This window comes from Sciurus vulgaris (assembly GCF_902686455.1).
Source record: "Sciurus vulgaris genome assembly, chromosome: 6".
In the NCBI taxonomy this organism is placed as follows: domain Eukaryota; kingdom Metazoa; phylum Chordata; class Mammalia; order Rodentia; family Sciuridae; genus Sciurus; species Sciurus vulgaris.
Genome location: NC_136466.1, coordinates 62,168,706 through 62,195,069, shown reverse-complemented (window position 1 = coordinate 62,195,069; position 26,364 = coordinate 62,168,706). Strand labels below are relative to the sequence as shown.

The window sequence follows — 26,364 nt, the reverse complement described above, 5'->3', positions numbered from 1 at the left end:
TTTCATAACTTTCTGCATCCAAACCTGACTTGATTACCAACCAGGAAAAAAGGGTTAAAAATCCCTACTCAGCAATTTCCCTTACCCTAGCCTTGCTGAAGCCTACATTGGAATGTAAGCCATCAGGCTCAGCAAGGAACTGACCTGAGACTGAAGGAAAAAAAATGTCCATTTTAAACTTCTCCTGGGCCACAAGACAGAAAAATGGTTTTCAGACTTTCTCTCTCTCTCTCTCTCTCTGTCTCTTTCTTTCTCTCCCTCTTTGCCTTTCTCTCTCTTTCTCGCTCTCTTGTGCTATTTTACTAAAATAATTAATGGTCATTATCATCTTTTCTTCTAGGACTCTTGTTTTGATTGTTTTTTCTTAAATGCTATATTTCTTGACCTCACAATTTTCAACCTACATACCTAGGTTAATGTTTTTCTTATCAGTTCTGTTTTTATTCAACCCCGAAGTTTGTTTTTTTTAAAACATCTATAACACTGCAATGGAGATTTATCTACAAAAAGCTACAAGGTCTTTGCTTTTGTGTTATGTGTATATCCTGTTGTCTATGTAAGTGCATCCAAATATCATAAACATGATATCAAAATTGACACAAATAATGAGAGTTCATTAATTAAAATTAAAATAAAGTATTTCATATTATTAAAATGGAGTAATTTATCTAAATTCAGTAATTTCATAAGGGCTGTTTCAAAATGTGAACAAAAAGGGGTCAACTGATAGGACAGAGAAAATAAAAGGTTCTAGGTACAGAAATATATTTAATAGAAGGAAAAAGAAAATGTTTCTGGGTAAGAAAGTGCTTGTGTGATGAAATACATGAGGGTCTAAGTAAGTGCTAAGAAAGTCTGTATGTAAGTAAAGGACAAATTTCAACAAGTTTGTGTGTAACTGAGTTGGTTATATGTATGTGAGACAATCATTTAAAGCTATTTAAGGTTTTTCCCTAAGGCCAAATATTAATGGGCTGATATAAACCAAAGTTTAATCTATATGTTAAAATGAGAAGAATTTCTTAAAAACACTAATTTATTCTTAACATTGTGTCTGTTAAGTTTTATTCTTTAGAACAATTAGTCTTAAAATTGGGGTTTATACAATTATGGTTAAACAACAACTATTAGAGTATTGTACTACATTACAGAGTGTAAATTTTTCTTTAAAAGCTAAACTTGGTTAATATAAAAACATCAAGATAATTATGCTATTACTTTTCTTTGTATATTAAATATGTTCTTTGTATATTAAATATGTTCATATCCTCCAGGTATTCAAGTCTTTAAAGTCGAAAATTAATCAAGTGCTATTCTCCAAACTAAACTTGTCTGTCATAGTAATTTTAAACTTATAAGAATAGTGAAACTTTTTGAGGACTTATTTGTATCATTTAATGTTCTATAACAGAACTTGTTATCAATAGGGAATATGTAAAATTTTATGTTACCTTCTTCTTGTTACTGGGATAAAAATATAAATATATTTCCAAAAGTTAATGAGAGCCTGATATGTTTAAAGGTTAATATTGTAAAACAAAAGCATTTTGCCACACAAAAGGAAAGTTAAAATTCTCTCAGCCTCTTCTTGATTTATGTTTTGGATGTAATGTCCAATTATGTTTACTAACATTCACATAGACTCAGGAAACAATATATGTAAACTTTATAAAATTATATTTAGAGAGGAGGCAAAAATCAGCTTCAGAACTAGAACACTTTACCTAAGATTTGTGAAAAGCTCCACCTTAGCTGAGATAGAGCTCTGCCTCCCACCTTACTACATATCAGAGTGGTTCCAAAATAAGCCAGACTTCAGCTTATTTAAAGTTATGTCCAAAAGTTTGTTTTTTGTTGTAAAATTACTGTGATCTCAAACAGGGAATATAATCCATATCTCAGTCAAAATTCAAGACAGCTATTACACAAACAAAATGCTTTTACTGTTGTTAATTCCATTTTGTATTTTCCTTGTAAACTCTCTAACAATTCCTGTTAAGGTTTACAGAGGTACTGCTTCAAGAACAAACAACCTATATTAATTTGAGATAATAAGCCATCACCTATAGGACAGATAAGATAATATAGACCCCAGTTAAATAAAAGGTAGTAAATAACTGTAAAATTATAAACATGGAAGTTGAAGCCCAGTACTCTCACTTTATGACTGGTGAGACTGACTAGCTAGATGTTTAAGACCAAACTTAGAGATTGAGATTAAAATAAAGGGGACAAGAAAACCAATATTTGGCTCTTGCCCTTTGAGTCAGCCTGAACTCAGGGAATGGGAGAACTGCTCTAAGGAGCTTTGCAACTCTGGGCCACATGACCTCCCAATCAGGGAGATTAATGAGACCACTACAGGATGAAAAGCCAATAAGTGCACCTGCTGCAAAGAGGAGGGTCATTGAAAAAGGGATACATTCCTGATGCTTCCAAAGGAAGCTACCTCATCAAGGAGAACCTACCTAGCAAATGGCACTAAAGGAGCTAAGAAGCTGCTCTCAATTCTCCACGAGTGACCCCTATGGGAACTCAGCTGACCCTTAACAGCAAATAGGAACAAGGTCAATTTGACCAGCTTGATCTTGAACACCTAGCAAAACAGTTAAAGCCAAAACAGCCATTCCTGGGCATTTAAAATAAAAAACAATAGTAAAATGTAACTTAATATGTACACTTGTGTTAACCCCAAGAATAAGTAAGACTGAAGGCTACAAAAGAGATTCTTAGGCAGGAGTGCCTAATAACCATCAAAAGAAACTGCCAGAGTCAGAAATTTTTGGTCGTTTTAAGGCCTACAGATCTTCCTAAACAAGCCCATGCCTGCTAAATTGCCTACAGAAGTTCCTACAAGATCAGATACACAAGTTCACCAACCAATTGGTCAATCAACTGCTTCTCTCTCAAGACTACCAGCCCCTGACACCCAAAGTTGAGGCCTGCAATTCACTATTGACACCTCCAGCTCCAAGAACTCTGCTCCCACCTAAAGACCTCCCTAATCTGCTTTTTACAGGAATGAGACTCTTCACCCCTAATCAGTAGGAAGAAGCTGCAGAAAAGGAAGACCATCCATCCTCCCACTCCCGGTATCTATCAAAACAAAAAGGGAAAAATATTGACATCAGATCTGCCATTTTGCTGCTGCCATTATCCTGCCCCACCACACACACACACACACACACACACACACACACACACACACACACTACTTTACAACCTAGATCATTAGCCCATGAACCTCCTCATCAGCCATTGGTCCAATGTTATTAGTCCACAAAATTCCACTACATAAGAATAGCTCCCCTGCCATTCTCTCTCTATCTCTCTGTCTCTCTCTGTCTCTGTCTCTCTCTCTCTCTCTCTCTCTCTCTCTCTCACACACACACACACACACACACACACACACACCCTTCAGGGCAGACACTCTGCTCTGCTCATCTTGTTAGTAAAATCTCTTGTGTGAGTTCCCGTGTCTGCAGTGGTTTTCTGGGTGCTTTTAGTCTTACAGTTAGAGGCTCTCCATTCCAGTTCCCCAACTTCTAACTTTCCAAAAGATATAGGTTCAGATTGTATGTGTGCTGAAGAAAAAGCCCATTAAGGACACATCAAGGGGCTGGGGATATAGCTCAGTTGGTAGAGTGTTTCCTTCGCAAGCACAAGGCCCTGGGTTCAAATCCCCAGCACCACAAAAAAAAAAAACAAAAAAACCAAAAAACACATCAATTGTGCCAACATGGAACAGCTGTACTTTAAAAAGTTGTCCTTGAGAAGAAAAGGAAGCAGGCTGAGGCCTTAGCTCAGTGGTAGAGCACTACCATGTGCAAGGCCCTGGGTTTCATTCCCAGCACCAAAGGAGAAAAAAGAAAAAAAAAGGAAGAGTCCCCAAATAGTATTTTTGACATAGTATTTCTGAAATAGTATTTTGACAGCAGCATATGATGCATTCTTGTTTTATTTTGTTTTTTGTGCAAACCCAGTGAGGGAAATATAGTAGGGCTTAGGCAGTCAGGGTAAGATGGCAAGTGAGGAGGACCAGGACAGGGTCAGAACAAAGGAGCATGGAGAGGGTCTTCTGATGAGGTCAACCTCCTGCTTGACAAAAGTACTCATGGACTAAAGCAGAGGACCCAACCAGACAGACACTTCCTTACTCGTGCTCCTAAGCAGGGGATCCAACAGAAAAACAAAAACAGATGCATGGCACCAATCAATAATAGTGAGGATCACACGGCCAGGGTAGGAGATAAGGAAAGGAGGAAATTCTAGAGACCATAAAAAGAACAGGCCCAAACTCCCCTACTAGATTCCCAGCTCTGGGGCTCCTTCCCTTCGGAGAAGTCTATCTCTGTCACCTTTGCAATAATCCTACTTCTCGCTTGTTGTCTCTGTGCCCTGTTCTTCAATTCTTTGCTGAAGGGAGACAATGAACCCAGCATCCCTGGTTGGTAACACCAGGATCTTGCAAGTGCTCAGCAAGCACTCTACCATGGAGATACATCCCTAGCACTGATTCATTCTTGGAAATGAAATCATAAAATTGTGTGGGCAAAAGAGTAATTTGAAGCTGGATGGCAACAGGTTACAAAGGCAATTTTGGATAAAGCACAGCAGACAAAGTAAATTCCAAGTTTGAAATCTCTTTTGGTGTGTATAGGAAGCTCATGAAGGTGTTAATTTTGAATTTCTAGAGTTTGAATGAAGACTCATTAACATGTTATAATTCAGACACCATGCATGCATGGGTACACATTCTGAGCTCTTTATTTAGGGCAGGGTTAGATTTGGCAGGCTGGAATCAGGCCTCTGGGAGAAACTGATATACTATTTCACACAGACTGAAGATTTTTATGGAAAGAGCTGAACTAAAACTCAATTCAGAATGGGACTATCTTTCTTACTATTATAATTTGGATCTTATTATCATCATCATCATTATTGTTTTGTACCTGGGATTGAACCCAGGGACACTTAACCACTGAGCCACATCCCCAGCCCTTTTAAAAAATGTTTCATTTAGAGACAGGGTCTCCCTGAGTTTCTTACGGCCTTGCTAAATTACTGAGGCTGGCTTTGAACTTGAGATCCTCCTGTCTCAGCCTCCTGAGTCACTGGGATTACAGGCATTCACCGCCACACCCGGCTTGGTTTGGATCTTAAATGTTCCATCAAAGCTCATTTGTTGGGGCTGGGGAGATAGCTCAGCTGGTAGAGAGCTTGCCTCACAAGCACAAGGCCCTGAGTTTGATCCCCAGTACCGCCAAAAAAAAAAAAAAAAAAAAAAAGCTCATGTGTTGAAGACTTGGTCCCCAAGCAGCCATGTTCAAATGTGGAGCCTTTGGGAACTGATTATATCATGAGGACTCTGATCTCAAGAATGGATTAATCCATTAATGAGCTCCTAGACTAATGGGCTTGGGCAGAGGGACTTTGTTATAAAAGTGAGCATGTGCTCTCTCTTTTTTTGCTTCCTGGCTACCATGAGGTGAGCAGCTTTACTCCACCATGCTCCCTGCCATGATGTCCTGCTTGACCACAGGGCCAGAAACAACAGAGTTCAGTGACCATGGTCTGAAGCTTCTGAAACTGTGAGCCAAAATAGATTTTTCCTGGAAATGGAAAACTGACTGATACATCTTCTGATCATGTGAAGGTCTGGCTGAGGTTATTCAGTCATTCAAAAGGTTCTGTAGGCCATTTGAGTGCCAGTTTTATGTTTCCTGTATCACATCCATACATACCTTTTTGCCATCTCATAGGTGATTGGGCCTCATTTTTAGAGAGAGCCACCATTGTGGGCTGGGGATGTAGCTCAGTGGTAGCGAGTGTTGCCTAGCATTCATGAGACACTGGGTTTGACCCCAGTACTTGGGAAACAACAACAACAACACCAAAAAAAAAAAAAAAAAAAAAAAAAGAAAGAAAAAGAAAAAAAAGAAAGAAAAGAAAAGTCTTCCTAGAATTTAGAAGATACTGATTTCCTCCTTAATCTACCTCACCAGGATACTGTGAAACTTCAGCAAGTATTAAAAAAAAAATACTGCAAATGACAGGGATGGGTGATTATAAAGAATTATTATAACTCAAGAGAAACAAACACACCCAGAGAAGGTAAAAGCATTTGCAATAAAGAAATGTCCTTCAGCAGGTCTATTATGTCTTACATTTTAATTTTATTAGGCATTTGTTTATATCGAAAAGGCCAGAGGGAGACTTACCCTTCCATCCGGAGTCCTGGGACCAGTGTAGGGAGGAGCTTCACCCATCAGAACTGGCCAGACATCAAAAAATTCCTAAGAGTGAAAGAATCAATAATTAGGGGTTTTGAAAATAGGTAAAGAAAAAGAGATTAAGGAAAGAAGGTTAACAGATATGTCATCTGTCACTAAAATTTAGACATGGGATAGCTTGCTGGGACCCAAACATGGAAAAACAGTAAGACTCACTAACATCATATATCTACCCTATAAACTGTTGATGAACAGGGCTTCAGACAAAACATTGGAGTTGAGTTGGGGCACCCTCAGTGCTGTGGGACACAAGAGGGAAAGTGGGGTCTCCACGGTTAAGAAATTTACCATAAGGACGTGCTAACTCGAGATTGAAGGTTTAACTCAAACAATTACCCTTTGCAGTATCATTTATAGTAGTGAAAAATAAGGAACAATTTAAATGTCCAACCAGAAGGACTAATTAAAAATAAATGTGGCACATAATTATTAACAATGATATTAGTAGATAATAATCTATTAGCAACCATATCACAAATGTGTGTATACTGACTGAAATGGGGCCCAAACTGGGCATGGTGGTGCACACCTGCAACCCCATGGACTTGGGAAGCTGAGGCAGGAGGATTGCAATTTTGAGACCAGCCTTGACAACTGAGTGAGGACCTAGGCCTTAAGCAACTTAGTGATACCCTGTCTCAAAATGAAAAAACTAAAAGAACTTAAGTTATGTCTCAGTAAGTTCAATCCCCAGTATTGGAAAGGAGGAAGGAAAGAAGGAGAGAGAGAGAGAGAGAGAGAGAGAGAGAGAGAGAGAGAAAGAAAAGAAAGGCACAATGGTGCCAAATGTAACAGATAAATCCAACAAGAAAGGCTTACACCTATAAAATGAGGAGCTATTAAAGCGAGATAAGTAGGAGGTCATTAGCCAGAGGTTGTCTCTGTATTTTGGGATCCTGCATAGCAATTTGAATTCCTACAAAAAAAAAAAAAAAAATGCAACCTGACTTAGTATGTAAACAAAAACTCAATTTAGGAATATACTTCATGGCAAATAGAAGTTTTAGCCAATCCCTGGCAACCGATTGATTGAATCACATACAAATCAAGCAAATGCCTAGCTTTAGGGAGTCAAGTTATCTCCGTATTTCACCTTCTAGTTCAATCTAAAAAACCTCACTGTGCATGCTGTAGAGCAGATGTCTTTGGACATCTTTTGGTCCTGAGTGCTGCTCGATTCATGAATCATTTTTTACTCACGTAAGCTCTGTTAAATTAATTTTGTCCTATGATTTTCTTTTCACAGGGTCAAGACAGGCAGAGAAGAGAGAAAAGAGCCAGGAAAGGATCTGTACAGTCATGCAATCTCAGGAGGAGGAGCCACTGGGACCACACACAGGCTCTGTCCTGCTATTTCGTTGGTTTCCTTTGCAGGCAAAGCTTCAAACCTTCTGCTGGGTCAAGTCTAGGCCCAGGAGAGCAGGCCTCCAAGCTCCCGGGCTGTTCATTAAGCTGTTAGCATGAAGTGACAAACTGTAATCTGCTAGCGCTGGATTACTGTGGGCAGGTCAACTGCACTTTCCCCCTACTTCTCTCCTGTTTGAACCCATTTATCAAGATGGTTTGCTTATTTCTAATATCATCCCAAGGACAAGCACAAGGGAGTCCATATGAAACCCAGGTTTCATGTCTTCAGCCTTCTGCCCAGTTGGGCTCTTTTTCTGGATGACTTTCTGGATGACTAACAACAGAAAGAAATTCTGTTCTGGATGAAAACATAAACTGGGGCCCACCTGAGCCCCGCAACCTGTTTGCTTCTAGATATGCTGAGATAAATAAGGCACAATTCATGCCTAGAGGAATTTACCACATCACGGAGGAGACAAGCAAGTACTTAGGTAGATGGAGTAAAAACTGAAAACAGTAATGAAAGGAGTACAGAGGCCAAGAAGAGCCCAGAACAAGTACATGGGGCTGATGCTCTGTGTGACAGCTGAGTGGATCTGAAGACTTTCCCAGGAGAAGAGAAATGGCCAAACAGGGTTGGGTGGAGAGTGGTGCATATTTCTGGCTCCTCCCTTTTTTCCTCTCTCCCCTCCCTTTCTTTCTTCTTTTTGTTCTTAATAGCTTTATTGAGATATAATTGACATATCACAGACTATGGTTTGGATATGGTTTGTGTATATCCCGAGATATACACATCTAGAGCAGATGTCTTTGGACATCTTTTGGTCCTGAGTGCTGCTCGATTCATGAATCATTTTTTACTCACGTAAGCTCTGTTAAATTAATTTTGTCCTATGATTTTCTTTTCACGGGGTCAAGACAGGCAGAGAAGAGAGAAAAGAGCCAGGAAAGGATCTGTACGGTCATGCAATCTCAGGAGGAGGGACCACACACAGGCTCTGTCCTGCTACTTGGTTGGTTTCCTGTGCTAGAGACTTGGTCCCCAGTGCAGCAGTGTAGGGGTGGTGAAACCCTTAGGAGGTAGAGGCTTGTGGAAGATGGTTAGGTCATGTGCGATGCTGCCCTTGTGATTTTGTTTTTAATGGATCCCAGTTAGTTCCTGAGAGAGAAGGTTGTTATAAGAAGAGTGAACGTGGTCCCTGGATCTTTCTGGCTTCCTGTCTCACTATGTGATGTACACACGCATTCCCACCATGCATGCCCAATCTGAGACTTCCATCTCCAAAACTATGAGCTAAATAAACCTCTTTTCTTTAAAAAAAGTATCTAGCTTTGTGTACTTTATTATAGCAACAGAAATTGGGCTAAGATACTATACCATGAATCCACTTAAAGTGTACAATTCAAGGACTTTAATGACTTTTTCATATTGTCAGTAGATAAGTAAAAACTTAGCTACTTGGGGGAAGGTTCTGAGAGTGGTTGCAGGTAGTCTAACCTCTCATTTATTCCACATATTTTTATTGGTACATTATAATTACACATAATAGTGGGATTTGTTGCTACATATTCATACATGCATATGATATAACAGTATGATTTGGTCAATATCATTCCCCAGTATTTCCCCTTCTCCCTCCTCCAGCCTAAACTATTTTTAATTGCTACATTGTTCCATCTTCTGGGGATGACTAACTCAGAATATTCTTGCTTAACTGTGGTTTTCCTTTTGAGAGGGAGTTCAAGGTTGAGAGTGCGGAATCCTGCAGCACGGAGTGTGCTGGGCCTGAAGTCAAGTCCTGCTGCAAACTGGGCACCTGAAAATGGAGACTTTTGAATTGGACTGCTCAAAGGGTTTTTCTTTGTTGTTTTTTTGTTTTTGCAGTCCTGGGAACTGTATCCAGGGCCTTGCATATACTATGCAGGTGCTCTACCACAACTTTACTGCCAACCATTTTTTATTTTATTTTGAGACAGGGTCTCAAAAATAAGTTGCATAGACCGGCCTTGGACGTATGATCCTCCTCCCTCAGCCTCCAGAATTGCTGGAATAATCAGGATGCACCCAGCTTGGAAATTCTTTTGATTGGGTTGTGGATATATCTCAGTAGTAGACTGTGCACTTTGTATGCATGAGGTCCTGGGCTTAATCCCTGGAACTGCAAATAAATATGCTTAAGGAAAAAGAAGATCTGGGCACAGTGGTGCACACCCATAATCCCAGCTATTTGGGATTAGGGTCACTTGAGCTTAGGAGTTCTAAGGTATCCTGGGTAACAGTGAGATTCTGTCAAAAACAACAACAACAACAACAACAAAACCTAAATTAAAACTAAAAAGGAAGGAAGGAAAGAAAAGAAATGAAGTTTCTTTATCTATTTGAACCCAGGACCTTTCATGTGCAAGGCAAGTACTCTGCCACTGAGCTAAAACCCCAAACCTGAGGGTAGGCTGTTCTTTAAGTGGAGAAACATAGAAGGGGAAAAATGTACCCCTCTCTCACGTCATACATATACTTAATTTCAAGATAAATTAAAGATTAAACTATATTAACCAAAACTATTAGGCTGGGCTAGCCCACACCTGTAATCCCAGCAGCTTTGGAGGCTGAGGCAGGAGGTTCATAAGTTTGAGGCCATACACGGCAATTTAGCAAGACACAGCGTCAAAGTAAAAAATAAAAAGGACTGGAAATGTAGGTCGTAAAGCACTCCCTGGGTTTAATCCCTAGTACCAAAAACAACAACCTAAAAATCTACTAAAACTCTAAAAGTCAACATGAGATCTTTTTCAGATCATCTTTATAATATTGGCAGTAAGGAAGTTTTACTAAATAAAAGCTAGAGCTCAAAAGACCTAAAATAAAATTTAAATCTTCTGTAGGTGAAAGATGTCATAAATAAAGTTAAAATGTAATTCATACGGAAAAAAGTTTGCAGCACGTGTTACAGATATATAATCTCCATCATACATAAAGCACTCCGAGGAATTAATAAGAAATAGACAACTCTTAAAAATTGACATGTGATATGTCAGGGAAGTGCATGGAAAAAGAAAAATCAAATTACAAACATATATGACATATTTCCTCTTACTAATAATCAGTGAAAAAACAACTGGAAGAAAAAAGACACCAGTATTTACCCATAGGAATAGGGGGGAAAAAAGTATGATGTCAAGAATTGGTAAGAGTTTTGGTAAATAAAATTCTCATGCAGTATGAATGACAGTGAAAATTATTTAGTCCTTAAAGAAAAACTTTTGGGAAAAGCAAAATAAAAATTAGTAATTTCACTTCTATAGCTCTATAGACATTTTTACTTAAGTATATAAAGACTTAACTTTACGTTGTTATTGCAGCATTGTCTTTAATTGCCAGAATATTTACAAATACATTTAATGCTCAGCAATAGGGGAAAGGATAAATTAATTATGTTATGTCCATACTATTCAAAAACCTCAGGTAAATTCATATGGTCTACAGAAAAAAAAAGGGGGGGTTTACTTTGGTTAATCATGACATCTTGTTTCAAATCAATCCTCTAACAGCATCGTAAAATCTGGGGTGTGTACGTAAAAACATTGATTTAAGGAATCAGAGATAGCAAGGCAGCAAGGACTTAATGAGCCAAGATCCCAGAAAGGTGGGAAATCCAGTGATAGAAGCCCGATATCAGATTCGACTTTCCATTTCAACCCACTTGTTGACACCAAAGTTGTTGAGAAGCTAAGAAAGTGAGTAAAGTTGACATATGACTCACTGGACAAGAAGGACAAAATTGTAATTCAGGGCCGGTCAAGGAAGAGAAATCCTTGAAAACACCCTAGGCTGGGATCCACACCCTCCTGGCAAAGTTTATATCCTGGAGTAAAAGTGAACCGGAAGTAGACCAGCTCTCACAGAGACTGTAAACCAGCTTCGAAGCAGCATAATCCCTGGTTGGATTAAGGTGCTATTTAACCTAACTGCTTGCCAGAAGTAAAAATCATCCATTTTGGAAGAAGGTAACATCATTCCAGAGTTTCAAATCATCTCTATAATTTTTTCATACATATCTCTAATGTTCAAACAAAAATGATCAAAAATGTGAAAGATGAGAATTAAGTGAAAAATCAAGAGGAGAAACAGATCATAGAAACAGGTCTACAGAAGGTATTCACAGATATTATTGCTCTTGGACACAGACTCTATCTTGGTTTTTTGTGTTTGTTTGTTGGTTGCTGAGACTGGCCTTGAATTGTTGATCCTCCTGCCTCAGTCTTCAGAGTAGCAAGATTACAGGTGTGTCCCACAGTGTTGGGCTTAGATACAGATTCTAAAATAATTGTGATTATGTCTAAGAAATTAAATATAATATAGAGGACTGGGACTATAGCTCAGTGGTAGAGCACCTCCCTAGCCTGCTCAAAGCCCTGGGTTTGACCCCTCATACCACAAATGAACAAAGGAGGGAGGGAGGAAGGAAAGAAAAACAAAGGGAGAAGAATTTTTTTTTAATGGACACAATGCCTTTACTTTATTTATTTATTTTTATGTGATGCTGAGGATCAAACCCAGTGCCTCACACATGCTAGGCAAGTGTTCTACCACTGAGCCACAGCCCCAACCAAAGAGAGAGAGACTGCTGAAAGAGAGAGAAGGAATAAAATGGAAAGTTGAAAATTGAAAAAATTACTTAAAGACTGGGGATATAGCTTAGTAGTACAGTGTTTAGCATGTGCAAGGCACTGGGTTTTATCTCTAGCACCAAGAAAAACAAGAATTTTTAAAAATTAAAAAATTAAAAATAGCTGAAATGAATTCAATATAAAGTTTATAGTCAATTAGACACAAAGAGAGGCTTAGTAACTAATGGAAGACAAATCAGAAGACATTCAAATTGAAACACAAATATATGAAAGGATGGAAAATACAGAAAAACATATAAGAGACATAAGACATGGTGGAAACATCTAACAAATAACAACAAACTTAGAGGTATTTTCATAACTGGGAAGCATGTTTACAAACATAAAATCAAGACAGTAGGTATTGTAGAAAAGATAAACATACCAATGAGAAAAAATACAGAATACAGAAACAGACCCCCACATACTTGACTGATGATAAATGTATGTTAGGGAAATTATCTTTTCAATTGAACAGTGGGAAAGAATGGTCTTTTCAATAAAAGGTACTGGGTCAATTGGCTATCCATATGGAACAATCAATATGTGCCATACCTCACACGATACATTAAAAAAAAAAAAACTTATGTAGATTATAGAACTACATGTAAAAGTTAAGACAACATAACTTTTAGAAGCTGACATAGATAAATATCTTTATGACCTTGGAGGCAGAAAATAGTTCTTAAGTGGAGCAAGAAAAAAATTGATAACCATAAAAAAATTGATAAACTGGGTTACATTATAATTTAGAACTTATATTCATCAAAACACACCATTAAGCCTGGTGCAGTGGCACATGCCTATAGTCCCAGTGGCTCAGGTGGTTGAGACAGGAGGATCATGAGTTCAAAGCCAGCCTCACCAACTTAGTGAGTCCCTAAGCAACTCAGCAAGACCCTGTCTCTAAATAAAATATTTAAAAAAGAACTGGGGATGTAGCTCAGTGGTTAAGTGCCCCTGGGTTCGAACCTCAGTACCAAAACAACAACAACAACAAAAACACCATTTAAAGAATGAAAGCAGGGAGTGGGAGGAGATATTTGTAATATATCTATCAACAGAAGACCTGTGTTCAGAATTTGTAAATAATAGCTACAAATCAATAAGATTTTCAAAAAGGCAGCATAATTTTAAAAAATGGGGGAAAGATTGGAACAGTTACTTCACAAAAAAAGGATATCCAAATGGCTGGTAACCATGAAAAAGTGTTCAACCTCATAAGTCTTTAGGGAAATACATGTTACTATCAAAAAATAAATAATGCCACATACCCACCAGAGTGGAAGGTTAAGAAGAATGACAGCCCCAAGTATGGGAGTGAAAACCCTATACATTCCTGGTGGGAGTACCAAATGGTACAATCATTTTGAAACTTAGATGGGCAATAGCTTCTAAAGCTATTACCCCCAAATGCTACTTCTAGGTAAATCCTAACAGAAATAGGTACAACTGTGTCATAAGAGACACACACTATTCGTAATAGTAATATTCATATCATCTGAGATCTGAAAATTCAAATGTCCATCAACAGTAGAAATCAATAAATTCATTGTGCATTATGCATATGATGGAACATCTCACAAGAATAAAAATGAATATACTAATGCTACATAGAGCAATGAAGACGAATCTTACAACCATGTTGAGCAAAAGAAACCGGGCATAGAAGAGTATGTGTTGTTTGATTCCATTTACATGCACCTCAAAATAGGCAGAACCACTGTGGTGTTCAAGGTCCAATGGTGGTTACCTTCAGGGAGGCAATTGTGGCCTGGCAATACTGCCTAATTTTGATAGTGATAACACAGGGATGTTCACTCAGTGATAATTCACTGAACTATAATACACCTATAATTAGCACCTATAATTAGTCTCATTTCTGTGTCTATGTTATACTTCAATATAAAGTCTTATTAAAGAGAATTAATATATACTGATATGGACAGATGTTTATATAACACTAACAAAAGATGCAGACTAACATAAAATGTAGCCTAGCAATTTTACTCAGTTACTCAGAAGATTCTGATGAACTGCCAAATTTGGGGACCTTTGGACTAGACTAAGTTGTTTTCCAATCCCAGATTCTGTGATGCTCTCCACTCCATATGAGGAGGGTGTGCAATGGCCAATGCACCATGCTCAGCAGCACAAGGCACACAAAAGGAATTTAAGTCCTGTACCTTACATGGTGGATACAAAATGGTAAATCCAGATAATAGGAAGCTCTCTCCTAAAGCAGGAAACGAGTAGCCTCAGGAGGTAGAGACAGATAGAGAAAGCAAGGGGAGAACCAGTTTGGGAAAACAAAGCTGACAACCATTGCTTGGGATCACATTGAACTCTGCCTCCTTAGCTGCATGTGGGCTATAAATCTAGGCCCTGAGCATTTTAAGGGCCTGATGAAGCTTCTGTCTCCCCTTCCATTGAGCCCTGGGATCAACAAACCATGGGAAAGTGTTATGCCCAGCTTTCAGTACATTTTCCGAGAATTCCTGAAGTTGGCAATCTTTTTCTGGACTGCCAATCACTATAGAAACTTCTCACTCACCTTATCAACCTTCTTCTCACTTTCTTTTCCAAATGAATAGGCTTGTTTTAATTCACCTGAGTTCTAGAGTTACCTTTCCCCTTTAAAGGCCAGTATACTTGTCTTCAGTTAGGACTTGTGTAAAAATTTCACAACATGCAAACTCTCCAACCTCTTCCCTGTGCAATGGAATGTGTGACAAAAAAAGACTCTGCTTTTCTTGAAAATGTCTGACCTTGAAGTTTTCTCACCTTCTGCTTGGTCATGTCTAAGAGACCCACAGAGTATCTATCACAGTTGAGGAAGGCACGGACTGTGTACAGGGCTTTGTGAAACTGTCTCTCGATGTCCGTAAGTTCTTCAAAGACTTTGCTCCCGGACCACAGTAGTATCTGCAGAAATACAACAATATATGCAGAGTTTTTGAGGCATAGAGCAGTAGTTCACTTAGCCAGACCCCAAAAAAAAAAAAAATTCTGTAAAGTTTTTGAATTTGTTTCATCTAATTTACACCATAATCTGGAGAATGAGATATGATAAGTATTCCCATTTTATAGATTGAGAAACCGAGGCTTAGAGAGATGAATTAACTGGTTTACACTGGGATCAACTCTTTTCACTTTTTCTATCTTATAGGTTGTTAATAAAAATAATGATAAAAAGGGTCTGGGAATGTAGCTTTGTGATAAAACATTTGCCAAACATGCACAAGGCCTCAGGTTTGATGCCCAGTACTGCCCAAAAAACCCCCAGAAAACTAGTGAATATTAACTGGGTACAAATGCCCTATAATATTATCACATTTGTGTGTGGGGGGAAGTGGTACTGGGGAGTCCACTTAGGGCCTCAAACACGCTAGACAAGTGAAACAGGATCTTGCTAAGTTGCTCAAAAGTTGGATAACTTATGATCCTCCTGCCTTAGCCTCCAAAGTAGCTGGAATATGGAGAATGACATCATGCCTGACCTAACTTATTACTGATACCAATCTTTTGAGGGTGGTACCATAATTGTCTCCGGTTTTCAAAGAGAAGACTAAAGTTTAAAGACTAACTGATGTGCTCAGGGTGTAGGAGTAGTTAATTAGCAGGAATTAAAATCCAAGCTGTCTGACTTGAAAATTTGTGTACGTAATCACTCTGGGTTTCAGTTTTACAAACCTCCTGTACCTAATACCACTGGGGACACTCACTGGAGACTGTAGTATGTTCCCAGTCACCTTCATTACCACCTGCCTTACCAGCCCTGACCACATCAATGCTTCAGTAAAACCACATGTCCCATCCATTTCTAGAGCCAAACCTTACCTGGCCACGCCGAGTCTCACAGTTGTACAGGTAACTCAGATGGTGTACCTTCATGAGTAGATTTGCAAAATTGAGGTACTTGAGAAGAATCTAAAAATCAAACAGTATAGGGAAAGCAGATAAGAAGGAAAAATCCATCCTCTGGCCACTTCCACCATCAGCGAATGTCTCAATATTTTAAAACCTTCATCAGAGGCAATTTGAGCAGAAGGATTACAGAATGCAGACTCATAAAATGTTGCATTATGAATGTAAAACACACAGAATATAGAATGTTGATGCTGATGTGGGTATATTAATGACAAATAACTACTATTTACTGTAAAATTATCACCATTTTACAAATAAAAAAACAGATTCAGAGAAGCTATGTGACTTGCCTAAGTCAGTGACATATTGGAAAAGCAAGAACAATTATTCCTTCATTCCTGACTGCAAACCCAGTCTTCACCATTTTCCTCTCCCACCTCCTTCAGAATGCATCAGACCAGCCCCCTGTCTTACATATGGGGAAACTAAGGCCAACCAAATTGCACGCTTTGGGGGACCTCATGAGCTAGGAGAAGGTGCCAGCACAGTCACCCCAGCAGCTTCTCAAGCCTTCTTACCTCTTCATCTGTCTTGGTGAAGTGGGATCCATCTACTTTATTCACAGCCATCATTACGGCCACCAAGTCTTTCCCATTCATTATGGGGGTAGCCAAAATATTCTTGGTCTTGTACTCTGTGAGGTTGTCCACAAAGTCACAAAAATGCTCATCCTGAGGGAAGGCAGAGACAAACATGGGCAGGCAAATGCAGAGCAAGGATAGTGAAACAACCCAAAGCCCCTTGTTGAGAAGGGAATGAAGACATTGCCATCTGCTCCCCTGTGGCAAGAACAGGGCGACCAGAGATGATTCCTGCCAGAGGTGAAACCTCCAAAATCCAGAAGGTCTGAGACATGGCCCACTAAGGTTTATGGAGAAAATGTGTGCAAAGCATTGTGGGGGCCAGAGGATGGGAGGGAGTGTTCTAGAGAGGGAGGTTTGGAGGAGGCTTTTGAGACCAGGACAATTCAGTCCAAAGTCGAATCTTGAATGAGAATAATAATGACAATTACTGGCAATTATTGTGCATGTCACTTTACTTACATCGTTTCATTTTCACGTCCTGCTATGGTTGGGATATAAGATAATCCCCCCAGAACTCCTGTGTTAATCCAGGAGATGATTAGATTATGAGAGCTGTAACCCAATCAGTAGATTAATCCATTTGATGGATTAATAATTTAAGTGGACCGACTGGGTGATAACTGTAGGCAAGTAGGTTGTGGCTGGAGGAGTAGGTCACTGCGGGTGTGTGGTTGGGGTTTATATTTTGTCCCTGGTGAGCAGAGCACTCTCTCTGCTTCCCCTCTGTTATGAGCTGAGCAGCTTTCCTCTACCATACCCTTCCACTGTGATGTTCTGATTTACCTTGGACCTAGAGCCATGGATTTAGTCAGTCATGGACTGAACCTCTGAAACTGAGTCAAAATTAATTTCTCCTCCTCTAAGTTGTTCTTGTTAGGTATTTTGGTCACAGCAATGAAAAGTTAACTAATACATTCTTCCTACTAACCTTTGAAATATATACCATGAGCCCATCTTATACAAGGGGGAACTAACTCAAAACTAAAATGTGTGTGTGCGTGTGTGTGTGTGTATGTGTGTGTATGTGTGACTTCAGAACCTGTCCTCAGTTCTGATGCCTCTCACAGAAACTGGGATATGGTTAGAGGGGGATACAGGTCATTGAACAAAAGGATTAGTTATTTTTAGCTTTTCTAACAGTCTGGTTCAGGTACCACACAGTCAGTTCAACAGATATCCCCATCCCACAAATCTCAGTGGAAGCCCTACTATGTGTCAGACCTCTGCCAAACCCCAGAAATATGACATGACTAAGAGTCAGGCCTCTCACAGATTAATCAATAATAGTAATAACAGGACATAGGACTTGGCTCAAAGCTGTGGGGATTCAGAAGAGACATCCCCTCCCCCACCACTGAAAACAGCCCGGGGAAGTCAGTACAGGCTGTGGTGCTGTCCATGTTTGCAGAATGAGGAAACAGAGCCCAGATTGTTGCCTTAAATTTGAAAGAATCCACCTTTCTGTTCCAGGAACCGCCATGAGTTTCCAGCTTTCTGTGTTGCTTGGGACACAAGCCAACCCAAACATGCACAGTGCCTGCTGTTATGAGAATGGAAATTTATTTCATAGAGCCAATTCATAGAACTTTTCTAAAACTAAGTCTGCAGAATCTTTCCCGTGATTCAGAAATTCTGAGGGTGATACTCTGCATTTTTTAATTTCTTCCAGTTAGAGTGGGATTAAATTAATAGACAACGGCCTTGTCAGTGAAGCTGCTTCAAACCAGGTGAAGGGTAAAGGAATTAAGAGAAGCAAGTAGTGCTCTACTCAAATTAGCATTTGAGGATTAAGCAAAATCTCTAAAGACGCATTAGCCAAGAAGAGTTTTCTGTGTCATTCTCTAAGGACACTGATGAATTCCTGAGTACCAGTCAGGACGGGGCTTACTCACATTCATTTCATGTGGTCAGTTTGCATCTGTCAGGGAAAGCAGACCCTTGAGCCTTGCCTGCATCTGAGGCAGATGTTTCTAAATCCACCACAGCCCTCTTTCCCACTGATCTACCAGCCCTGCAACGTCCTCACGTGCCCTCCAGCTACGACAGACTGGCAACTACATAATCATTGTCATCCCTGTGTTTTCAGTATGTTCTAGACAACGGCATCATAAACTCTCAGATTGGAGGCAGAAGAGGACTTAGATGACATTTAGCTCAAACCATTTATTTTAAAGTCCAGGAATGAGAGGCCCAGCTAGTAAAAGCACAAAGTCACCCATCGATTTGGTTACCATTAACAAAGTGCCCTTTGTAGGCCAGGAACCGCCCGGAGCCTGGAGCCACAGCAGTGAACAAGAGGGGTGGACTTCTTAAAATTTATATTTAAATGGGAAAAACAAGCAAAAAGCAGGTACCTTGTAAGCATTCTCCCTCCAGCTTGGGGTAATGGTTTTGAAGGAAATAAACTGGGCAATGCTTAGAAGGTGATGGAAAAGGTGACAGGCTGAAGCCACTTTGGTTAATGATGGTGGTCAGGGTGGTCTAGAGATGTAATGCTGAGCTGAGATCTGACAGGAGTCAGGCAAGGGGCACAAACAATGCAAGACAGAAGGTGGCAATGAGCTTGGTAGATCTGATAAACAGAAAGATCAGTGTAGTTGAAGCATCTAGAGGGAGAGGGAGAATGGAGGGCAAGGAAGTTAGGCAGGGGGCAGGGGCCACGTTCAGCAGGACCTTGGAGAACATGGCAGTTTAGATTTTATTATCTATTTGTTTGTGTATTTATTTATTTTAGAATTTAGATTTTAAAAAGCAATGTAGCACTGCTTCTCATTCCCAATTCCCAATTTCCTTTTTCAAACATTCACAGAGCTAAGCTTGGTTGTATCCCATGATGAGAGCTATTAATTATTTAATAATGATGTGCTAGGCCCAGAGCCAGATGACTCTCATATGGAACCTCATTCATTTACATTAGTCCTGCCACATAAAACTCTCATCCCCCCCCCATTTTATAGACAACTCCTTTGCTGCTAAGTGGCAGTCACTCCACTCATTCATTCATTGACTTATTGGTTTATCCATTGATTTGCTTCCTTCTTTCATTCATTCATTCATTCATATTTATTGAGCCCTGACTCTGTATCAGGCACTAGATATGACAAGACCAATAATATAGGAGGTTGGTCTTATGGGGTTCTCACAATATAGTAGGGTACTATGTAAAACATGAACCCACAATTCAAACCATAATATGAAACAGCCCTTCACAGATTGGGTGACACCTGGGGCCCCAGAGAGGGAGGTCCTTTGATTGGTTTTAGGAGCTACTCAATGCGCTGTCAGTAGTTAAAATCCCTCTCAGCTGTGGCTTCCCCTTTGGCAAAAACAGAGTGATGATGCCTCAGGTTCCTCTGGAGGTTTTTCTTGTCTGGTTTGCCAGATTCCAGGTCTCCCGGAGGGGAAGGACTAAAGGTGAGAGTCTTAGAATGCCAGTCCTCTTAGGGTTCAACCTTCAGAAATGGGATTGGTGCTGGAGAAGGGCTGCTGTTTATTCGTCCACTCGCTCAGTCAATTGCAAAGAGTACCTCATTCTGCCCCAGTCACTAGATTAGGTGCCCGTCACCTGTGGTGAATAAGACAACACTGTTTGGGGACAGACAGCTTCATGGGCTTTCCAGCTAAGAGAAAGGATGAAAGCTCAATATACTCATAAATACTGAGTGCCAAGTGGGGTTTGCAGATTTAATAAGAAAATACAGTTAAATTTGGATTTCAGGTGAATAATAAATAATTTCTAGTCATATGTTCTAAACATTGCATGGAACATATTTATACTGAAATACTACTCTTTACTTGTATAAAATTCCAAACTTAACTGGACATCTTTTATTTTACCGAGCAATCCTAATTGCAAGCCTTCCTAAGGAGATCCCAAGGATAAGTAGGAATTTTTCTTGGGTGGGGAGGTACATTAGAGCCATGGAAAACTCCAGTCGTGTTTCACATTGCAACAACACAGCGATTGTAATTCTTCCCCAGTTTTTTGCCAGTACCAAAGGCTAAAAGTATAACTTGGTGTTCTGGAGACAACTCAGACCCCAGTCCACAACATGTTCCTCCTCCTCGGCTTAACTTCCAGTTTCTTCCTGTTTGGCAGCCAAGACTGTGTCTGCCCAAAGCCAAAAACTGAGTAAGATTTCCCAAGGAGGACAGAAGCAAACAACAGGCAAATGCTAAGTACCTAAGGTTCACTGGCCTGGTCTGACTTCATCCTCAGGGTTGAATCACAGCTAGGGTGACTGTCCCAGGACCAAGAGTTACCAGGGAAGGACAGGCGTGGCTTCCAGGGTGAATTTTGAGGGTTGAACATGAAGTAACAGGCCATCCCTTAGCATGGTGACTGGGGAAAACGTTAGGCTTAGATGTATGGAATCAGAGAACCTTTCTAAGATCCTCAGTCCCATAATGCCAGTCTATAGAAGCTCTCAGCCCCTCTGGTCTCTGCTTTCCCACAAACTGAATCTGAACTGAGAACTCTAGAAGGACAAGGCCCAGGAAAGCACCGTCACTTAAAATAAATCCTTAACCACAGAATAATAATACAAATAAGGAATGGGAGCCACCAATGTGAGCCATTATAATGTGCCAAGAACACTGTTAGATGAGAAATAATTATTTTGTTTATCCTTATAATGCTGTGCAGTAGCTATTATTATGCTTTGCTTTTTGCTTTTGTATTTTGGTACTGGAGATTGAACTCAAGGGCGCTTTACCACTAAGCTACTTCTCAGCCCTTTTAATTTTTTATTTTGAGACAGGGTTTTTTCTTAGTTGCTTAGGACCTTGCTTGCGTTGCTGAGGTTGGCCTGGAAATTGCAGTCCTCTTGTCTCAGCCTCCTGAATTGCTGGGATTACAAGCATGTGTCACCATGCCTGGCAACGAATTGTTATCTAAAGCAAATTCCCTAAGTCCTCTGTGCCTGTTCCTTATTTGTAAAAATGGAATTTATCAACATCTTTGATTTTTTTTTACTATATACCAGTCACTGTTCCGTGTATAAATTTTAATTAACTTAATCCTCATAACAACCCTGAGATACATGCTAGTATTTTTAAACTCTTTTACCAGAGGAAACTGAGGCAGACTTTCCCAAAGCTGGGATGTCTCATTCGAGAGTATTACTAGGGGAGGGAAACTCAGCTTCCCTCTGCCTTTCTGGCTTCTTTGCCTGGGCTACAAATTAAATTTATATAAAACAGTTGAACAGGAGAAAGAAACATGTAATTACTTATATATGCACAGGAGTCCCCCAAAATAATGTAGGAGTCATATGAAGGGTCAGATGATTGAAGCTCCTGAGCAAAAGAAAGGAAGAGGGCCCCAAGGCTTCTCCTACCACTGTTTAATAAATTAGGAAACCAACCCAATCAGGTTAAATGATTTATCAAGGACATATTCTTAGAAAGTGATAGGTTTCACACCCAGATCTTATCAAAACCTAAGATCTTAACTCTCTGGTCTTTGATTAGAAATGACCTTTCTTAAATGACACCCAGTTCCACGCCCTCATTCTATGGGTAAGGAGATAGTACAGAACAGCAGAGGGTTAAGATCATGGGCTAAAGGCCAGAGTGCAACCAAGCACACATACCTGTAATCTCAGTGACTCAGGAGGCTGAGGCAGGAAGATTGCAAGTTCAAGACCAGCCTCAGCAATTATTATGAGGCTATTTTCCAAAATAAAAAATAAAAAAAATGGCTGGGGAATGTGGGTCAATGGTAAAACGCCTATGTGTTCAATCCCCAGTACCAAAAACAAAACAAAACAAAAAAGCCAGATTAAATTCCCTTCCTGCTACTTTCTACTGTGTGACCCTGAGAAGGTTATTTAACATTTCTGGTCTTCAGTTTCATCATCTATAGGATAGAGATATTAAGAGTTAAAACATGAGAATACTATGAATTCAGTGAGTGAGATAATCCTGTGGGGTACAATTAAAGTCTGGAGAGAACTGGAGGGAGAACAGACTCCAATCCAGTTGGATTAGTCCTCCTGAAAGACTCCTGAGTAGGACCTGAAGTCCAATATTAATCTATATTGTTATGTGTAGTGGTAAGTTCATTCAGTCTCATTGCTGTATAGTATTCCATTGAATGAATAAACTACAATTCGTGTATCAATCATGAAAAAAAGAAACACTAAAATCCCAAGGGGAGATAAGGGGAGAAATTAAACTCATGGGAGTCTACTTGGTATATGTCCCACAGAGGCCCAAGCCTGGACTTGATGATCTGCTTGAATTCTGGCAATAGTAGGTGTGAAGTCCTGGCTTGGTCTTAACTCTCTGGTGACCCTGGGTAAGCCCCTTTCTGAAGTCTCCTGAGTCCAGTTTTCTTAACTATTAAATAAAACAGTTGAAAAAAATTCTCTCCAATGCACCCTCCCTCTCCTTTTTTTTAACTTTAAGAAGACCCTTCACCAGAAATAAGGTCATAGTAAGGTAAGGACAAAGTCACAAAAAGTCCAGGATCTGAATCTTGGAAATGATTGAAAGTGGACTCCTGGTTCGGCCAGTGTGGTGGTGAGACCCACATGGGCCCACCACTATGGGGCAATCATTGTTTTGGGTGTGACAGGGGCTCAAGAAATCTATTGCATAATTACCTGGCTGTGCTCCTTTATGCTGTGTTTCCTCACCTGCTTTGTGCCACACATTGTGCTGGATCTTAGGATAAATGCCTGGGGGATAAGGCTGACATGGTCGCTGACTGCGGGGCTGATTGTGATGAGCCATTTCAGGAGGGGATCGCTATAACAGGGCAATCAGGGAGAGCCTTCCAGACTAAGTGACTTCTTTTGTTGGGGGTGGAGGTACCAGGGATTGAACCCAGAGATGCTTAACCACTGAGCGACATTCCCAGTCCTTTTTATTTTTTTATTTTAATTTTGAGACAAGTTCTCACTAAGCTGATTAGGGCCTAGCTAAATTGCTGAGGCTGGCCTTGTACTTGTGATCCTCCTGACTTAGCCTCCCAGGCTCCTAACTCGCTGGGTTTACAGGTGTGCATCACCACACCCAGACTGAGTAAGTGACTTTTAAGCAGCAATCTGAGAGATGCTTTGGAGTTGGCCAGCACAGAGGAATATATGGAGACAGCATTACAGATTTTGAAAGCTAAAGTCCTGAAAGGGGACATGATTTGCCCATGGTGACCAAAGAGAATTTTGTCATAACTGTTAGTAGAATCCAGTGGACTGCTAGACCCATAGAAGAAGGAGCCAGCGCTTAACCAAGAGATCAATGTTAACATTTACAGTAACAGGAGGGTTAGCCATCCATCATGCCTTTTGATGTTGAGCAGGAAGAAAAACAATATCGCCTCAATGATAGTCCTGCCTGACTCTAATCATGAAGAAACATCAGACAAGGTCAAATGAAGGACATTTCTGAAAAAATATTTGGTCTGTGACTTCTAAGCACATCAGCCCCAGGGAAAACAAAGACAGACTGAGGAATTGTCTCCAACTCAAGTAGATTAAGGAGACAGGGCTGCACAGGCATGACGAGCTGTTGGCACAAACTGAAGGTGAGCTGTTGGTTAGATGGTGATACTCAGCAACATTGTATTTCCGAAATTCAGTCATTATACTGTGGCTATATAAAACCTTTCTTTGTTCTAGAAATTCTGAGCGAAGTACTTAGGGACAAAGGAGCATATGTCTGCAACTTCCTCCTGAGCGGTTCAGAAAATGGAGACAAAACAAATTTGACAAGATACAAATGACTAGTGAATTTGGATGAAAGATATACAGTTGTTTGTACTATTTTAAACTTTTCTGTTGCGTTTGAACTTTTTTCAAAAAAAAAAATATTATAAGTAAATAATGAGAGGCACCATGTTGTCACCGGCCCAGTCTTAGTGACCAGCAGCTCCCCAACCCATTTGTACCCAGAGCCCTACTGAGTAATATCTCATTGCCCTCTCTTGTGGGGAACAGAGTACCTCTTCTGTGTTGGGGACATTGACGATCTTCTTAGACTGTGCGACATGGCCCACGACGCCCATGTCCAGCGGAAAGACGATCTCAGAATCGGGCATCACGAGGCATTCCTCAAAGACAGCATCCTTGTGGACACTGAAGAGCCGGGTGGCTAGCTCTCCGATGCCATTGCGGGCCCTGTACATGAACAGGCTCATAAGGTCTGCCTGCAGGAGGAAGCACAGCCTCTTCATGACATTAAAGGTACACTTCTCAGCCTGTAAATTCTCCTGAAGGTCCCTCAGGAGATCAAAGATGATTTCACTCTCTTCCACGCTGCTCAGCTGGTGGTAGTTGCTAAAGTCCACAGCTGCCTCCTTTGGCCCAAGGAGGTCTGAGATGACCTTGGCCCGGTAATGGAGGTCGAAGTACTGTTTGGCAAAGCCAATATTCGAGTCCAGGAACTTCTCCACCTCCTCTGCTGTCACCTCACCCATGGCTGGGAATCCTTTTCACTACTTCTGTGGAGACGCTGAGACTGAGGCCTTCTGAGGGCAGTTTTGCAGTCTGTGACAAGCTGAGTTAGAATGTGCCCTGCTCCAATCTGGACTTCTCTGGGTCTTGCATGTAAATCTCACTGAGAAAGAAAGCCACATAGGAGTGGGAGCGAGCTTGGGAGATTAAGTCATTAATATTTCCCAAGAACAAGGATTATGGGGATCAGTGTGTTCCAGATGCTGCTGGGCCCAGGGTGGGAGGTGAGAGTTCCCTTTTCACCTTGGTCTGCTGAGAACGGAGAAGAGATTTCTGCACAGAGCAGGAGGTGGACTTCAACACCACTCAAGCAGAGGTCGCAATAGGCCTCACAGGAACAACCTAGCCTGTTATCTGTGCACGTGTTCTTCTGTCCTTTATGGTGGTTTCCTTCAACTTTTGACATAAAAGCCTAACACTGTTTAGGAGATTTGTTTGTCTTCTCAGGGAGAATCATTAGCTCTAACAACCCTTTCCACGTTCTTCCAGGGCAGAAATGACTGGAATGGGAGATGACACCCACCAGCCTCCTCTGCTCCTCCTGGCCCCCGCCCTTCAGTTCCCCCTTGCCCAAAGCCTCTTTAGTATTTGCCTTCGCTCTGCCCAGTTGCCACTCAGACTGCTTCCTTCGTATTCATTACAGGTCTGGCACCCGTGGGGCCTGATTTCACAATCTCTGCACAAAAGTTTTTCTCAGTTTTAGATTTCAATGATTCTAATTCTATCATTCTAAGGGCCCTTAGAGAAACAACACACTTTTCGTAGCTCTTCTTTTATTACAAAAGTATACATGTTCTTTGTAGAAAATAACACAAAGAAGGTTATTAAAAACAATCCGTAATCCTTCTACTCAGACATAATCTGTCCTTTCCATAGAGGTCTACCTTAAAAAAATCTGTTTCCCTTCATTCCATTTGACCTTTCTCTAGCTCCACCCCCTACCTTCTTGGGTTATCTATTAGAAATGCACATTATGGTCCACAGACTATTAACTCCAGTGAATCTCAAAACACCAGAATCCTCCTTGAAGTGCCCCTCCTGTACACCAGGAAGGTGGAAAACAGCACTTTTCCTCTGGATGAA

General features: G+C 40.4%; 1 protein-coding gene across 2 annotated transcripts in view; it reads right to left on the bottom strand.

The window, feature by feature from the left end:
• Positions 1-25,244, bottom strand: part of PDE6A (phosphodiesterase 6A) — a gene marked incomplete at its 5' end in the record, with an annotated part of 83,755 nt that extends 58,511 nt beyond the window's left edge. The window contains 5 exons of one of the 2 annotated variants that reach the window (XM_079144762.1): positions 6,222-6,296; positions 15,093-15,233; positions 16,149-16,238; positions 16,757-16,909; positions 24,771-25,244. In XM_079144762.1, the coding sequence (XP_079000888.1) occupies positions 6,222-6,296; positions 15,093-15,233; positions 16,149-16,238; positions 16,757-16,909; positions 24,771-25,244 (933 nt within the window). The remainder of the gene's footprint in view (positions 1-6,221; positions 6,297-15,092; positions 15,234-16,148; positions 16,239-16,756; positions 16,910-24,770) is intronic. The other variant, XM_079144763.1, reaches the window with a different exon arrangement.
• Between the last annotated feature and the right edge of the window lie 1,120 nt (positions 25,245-26,364).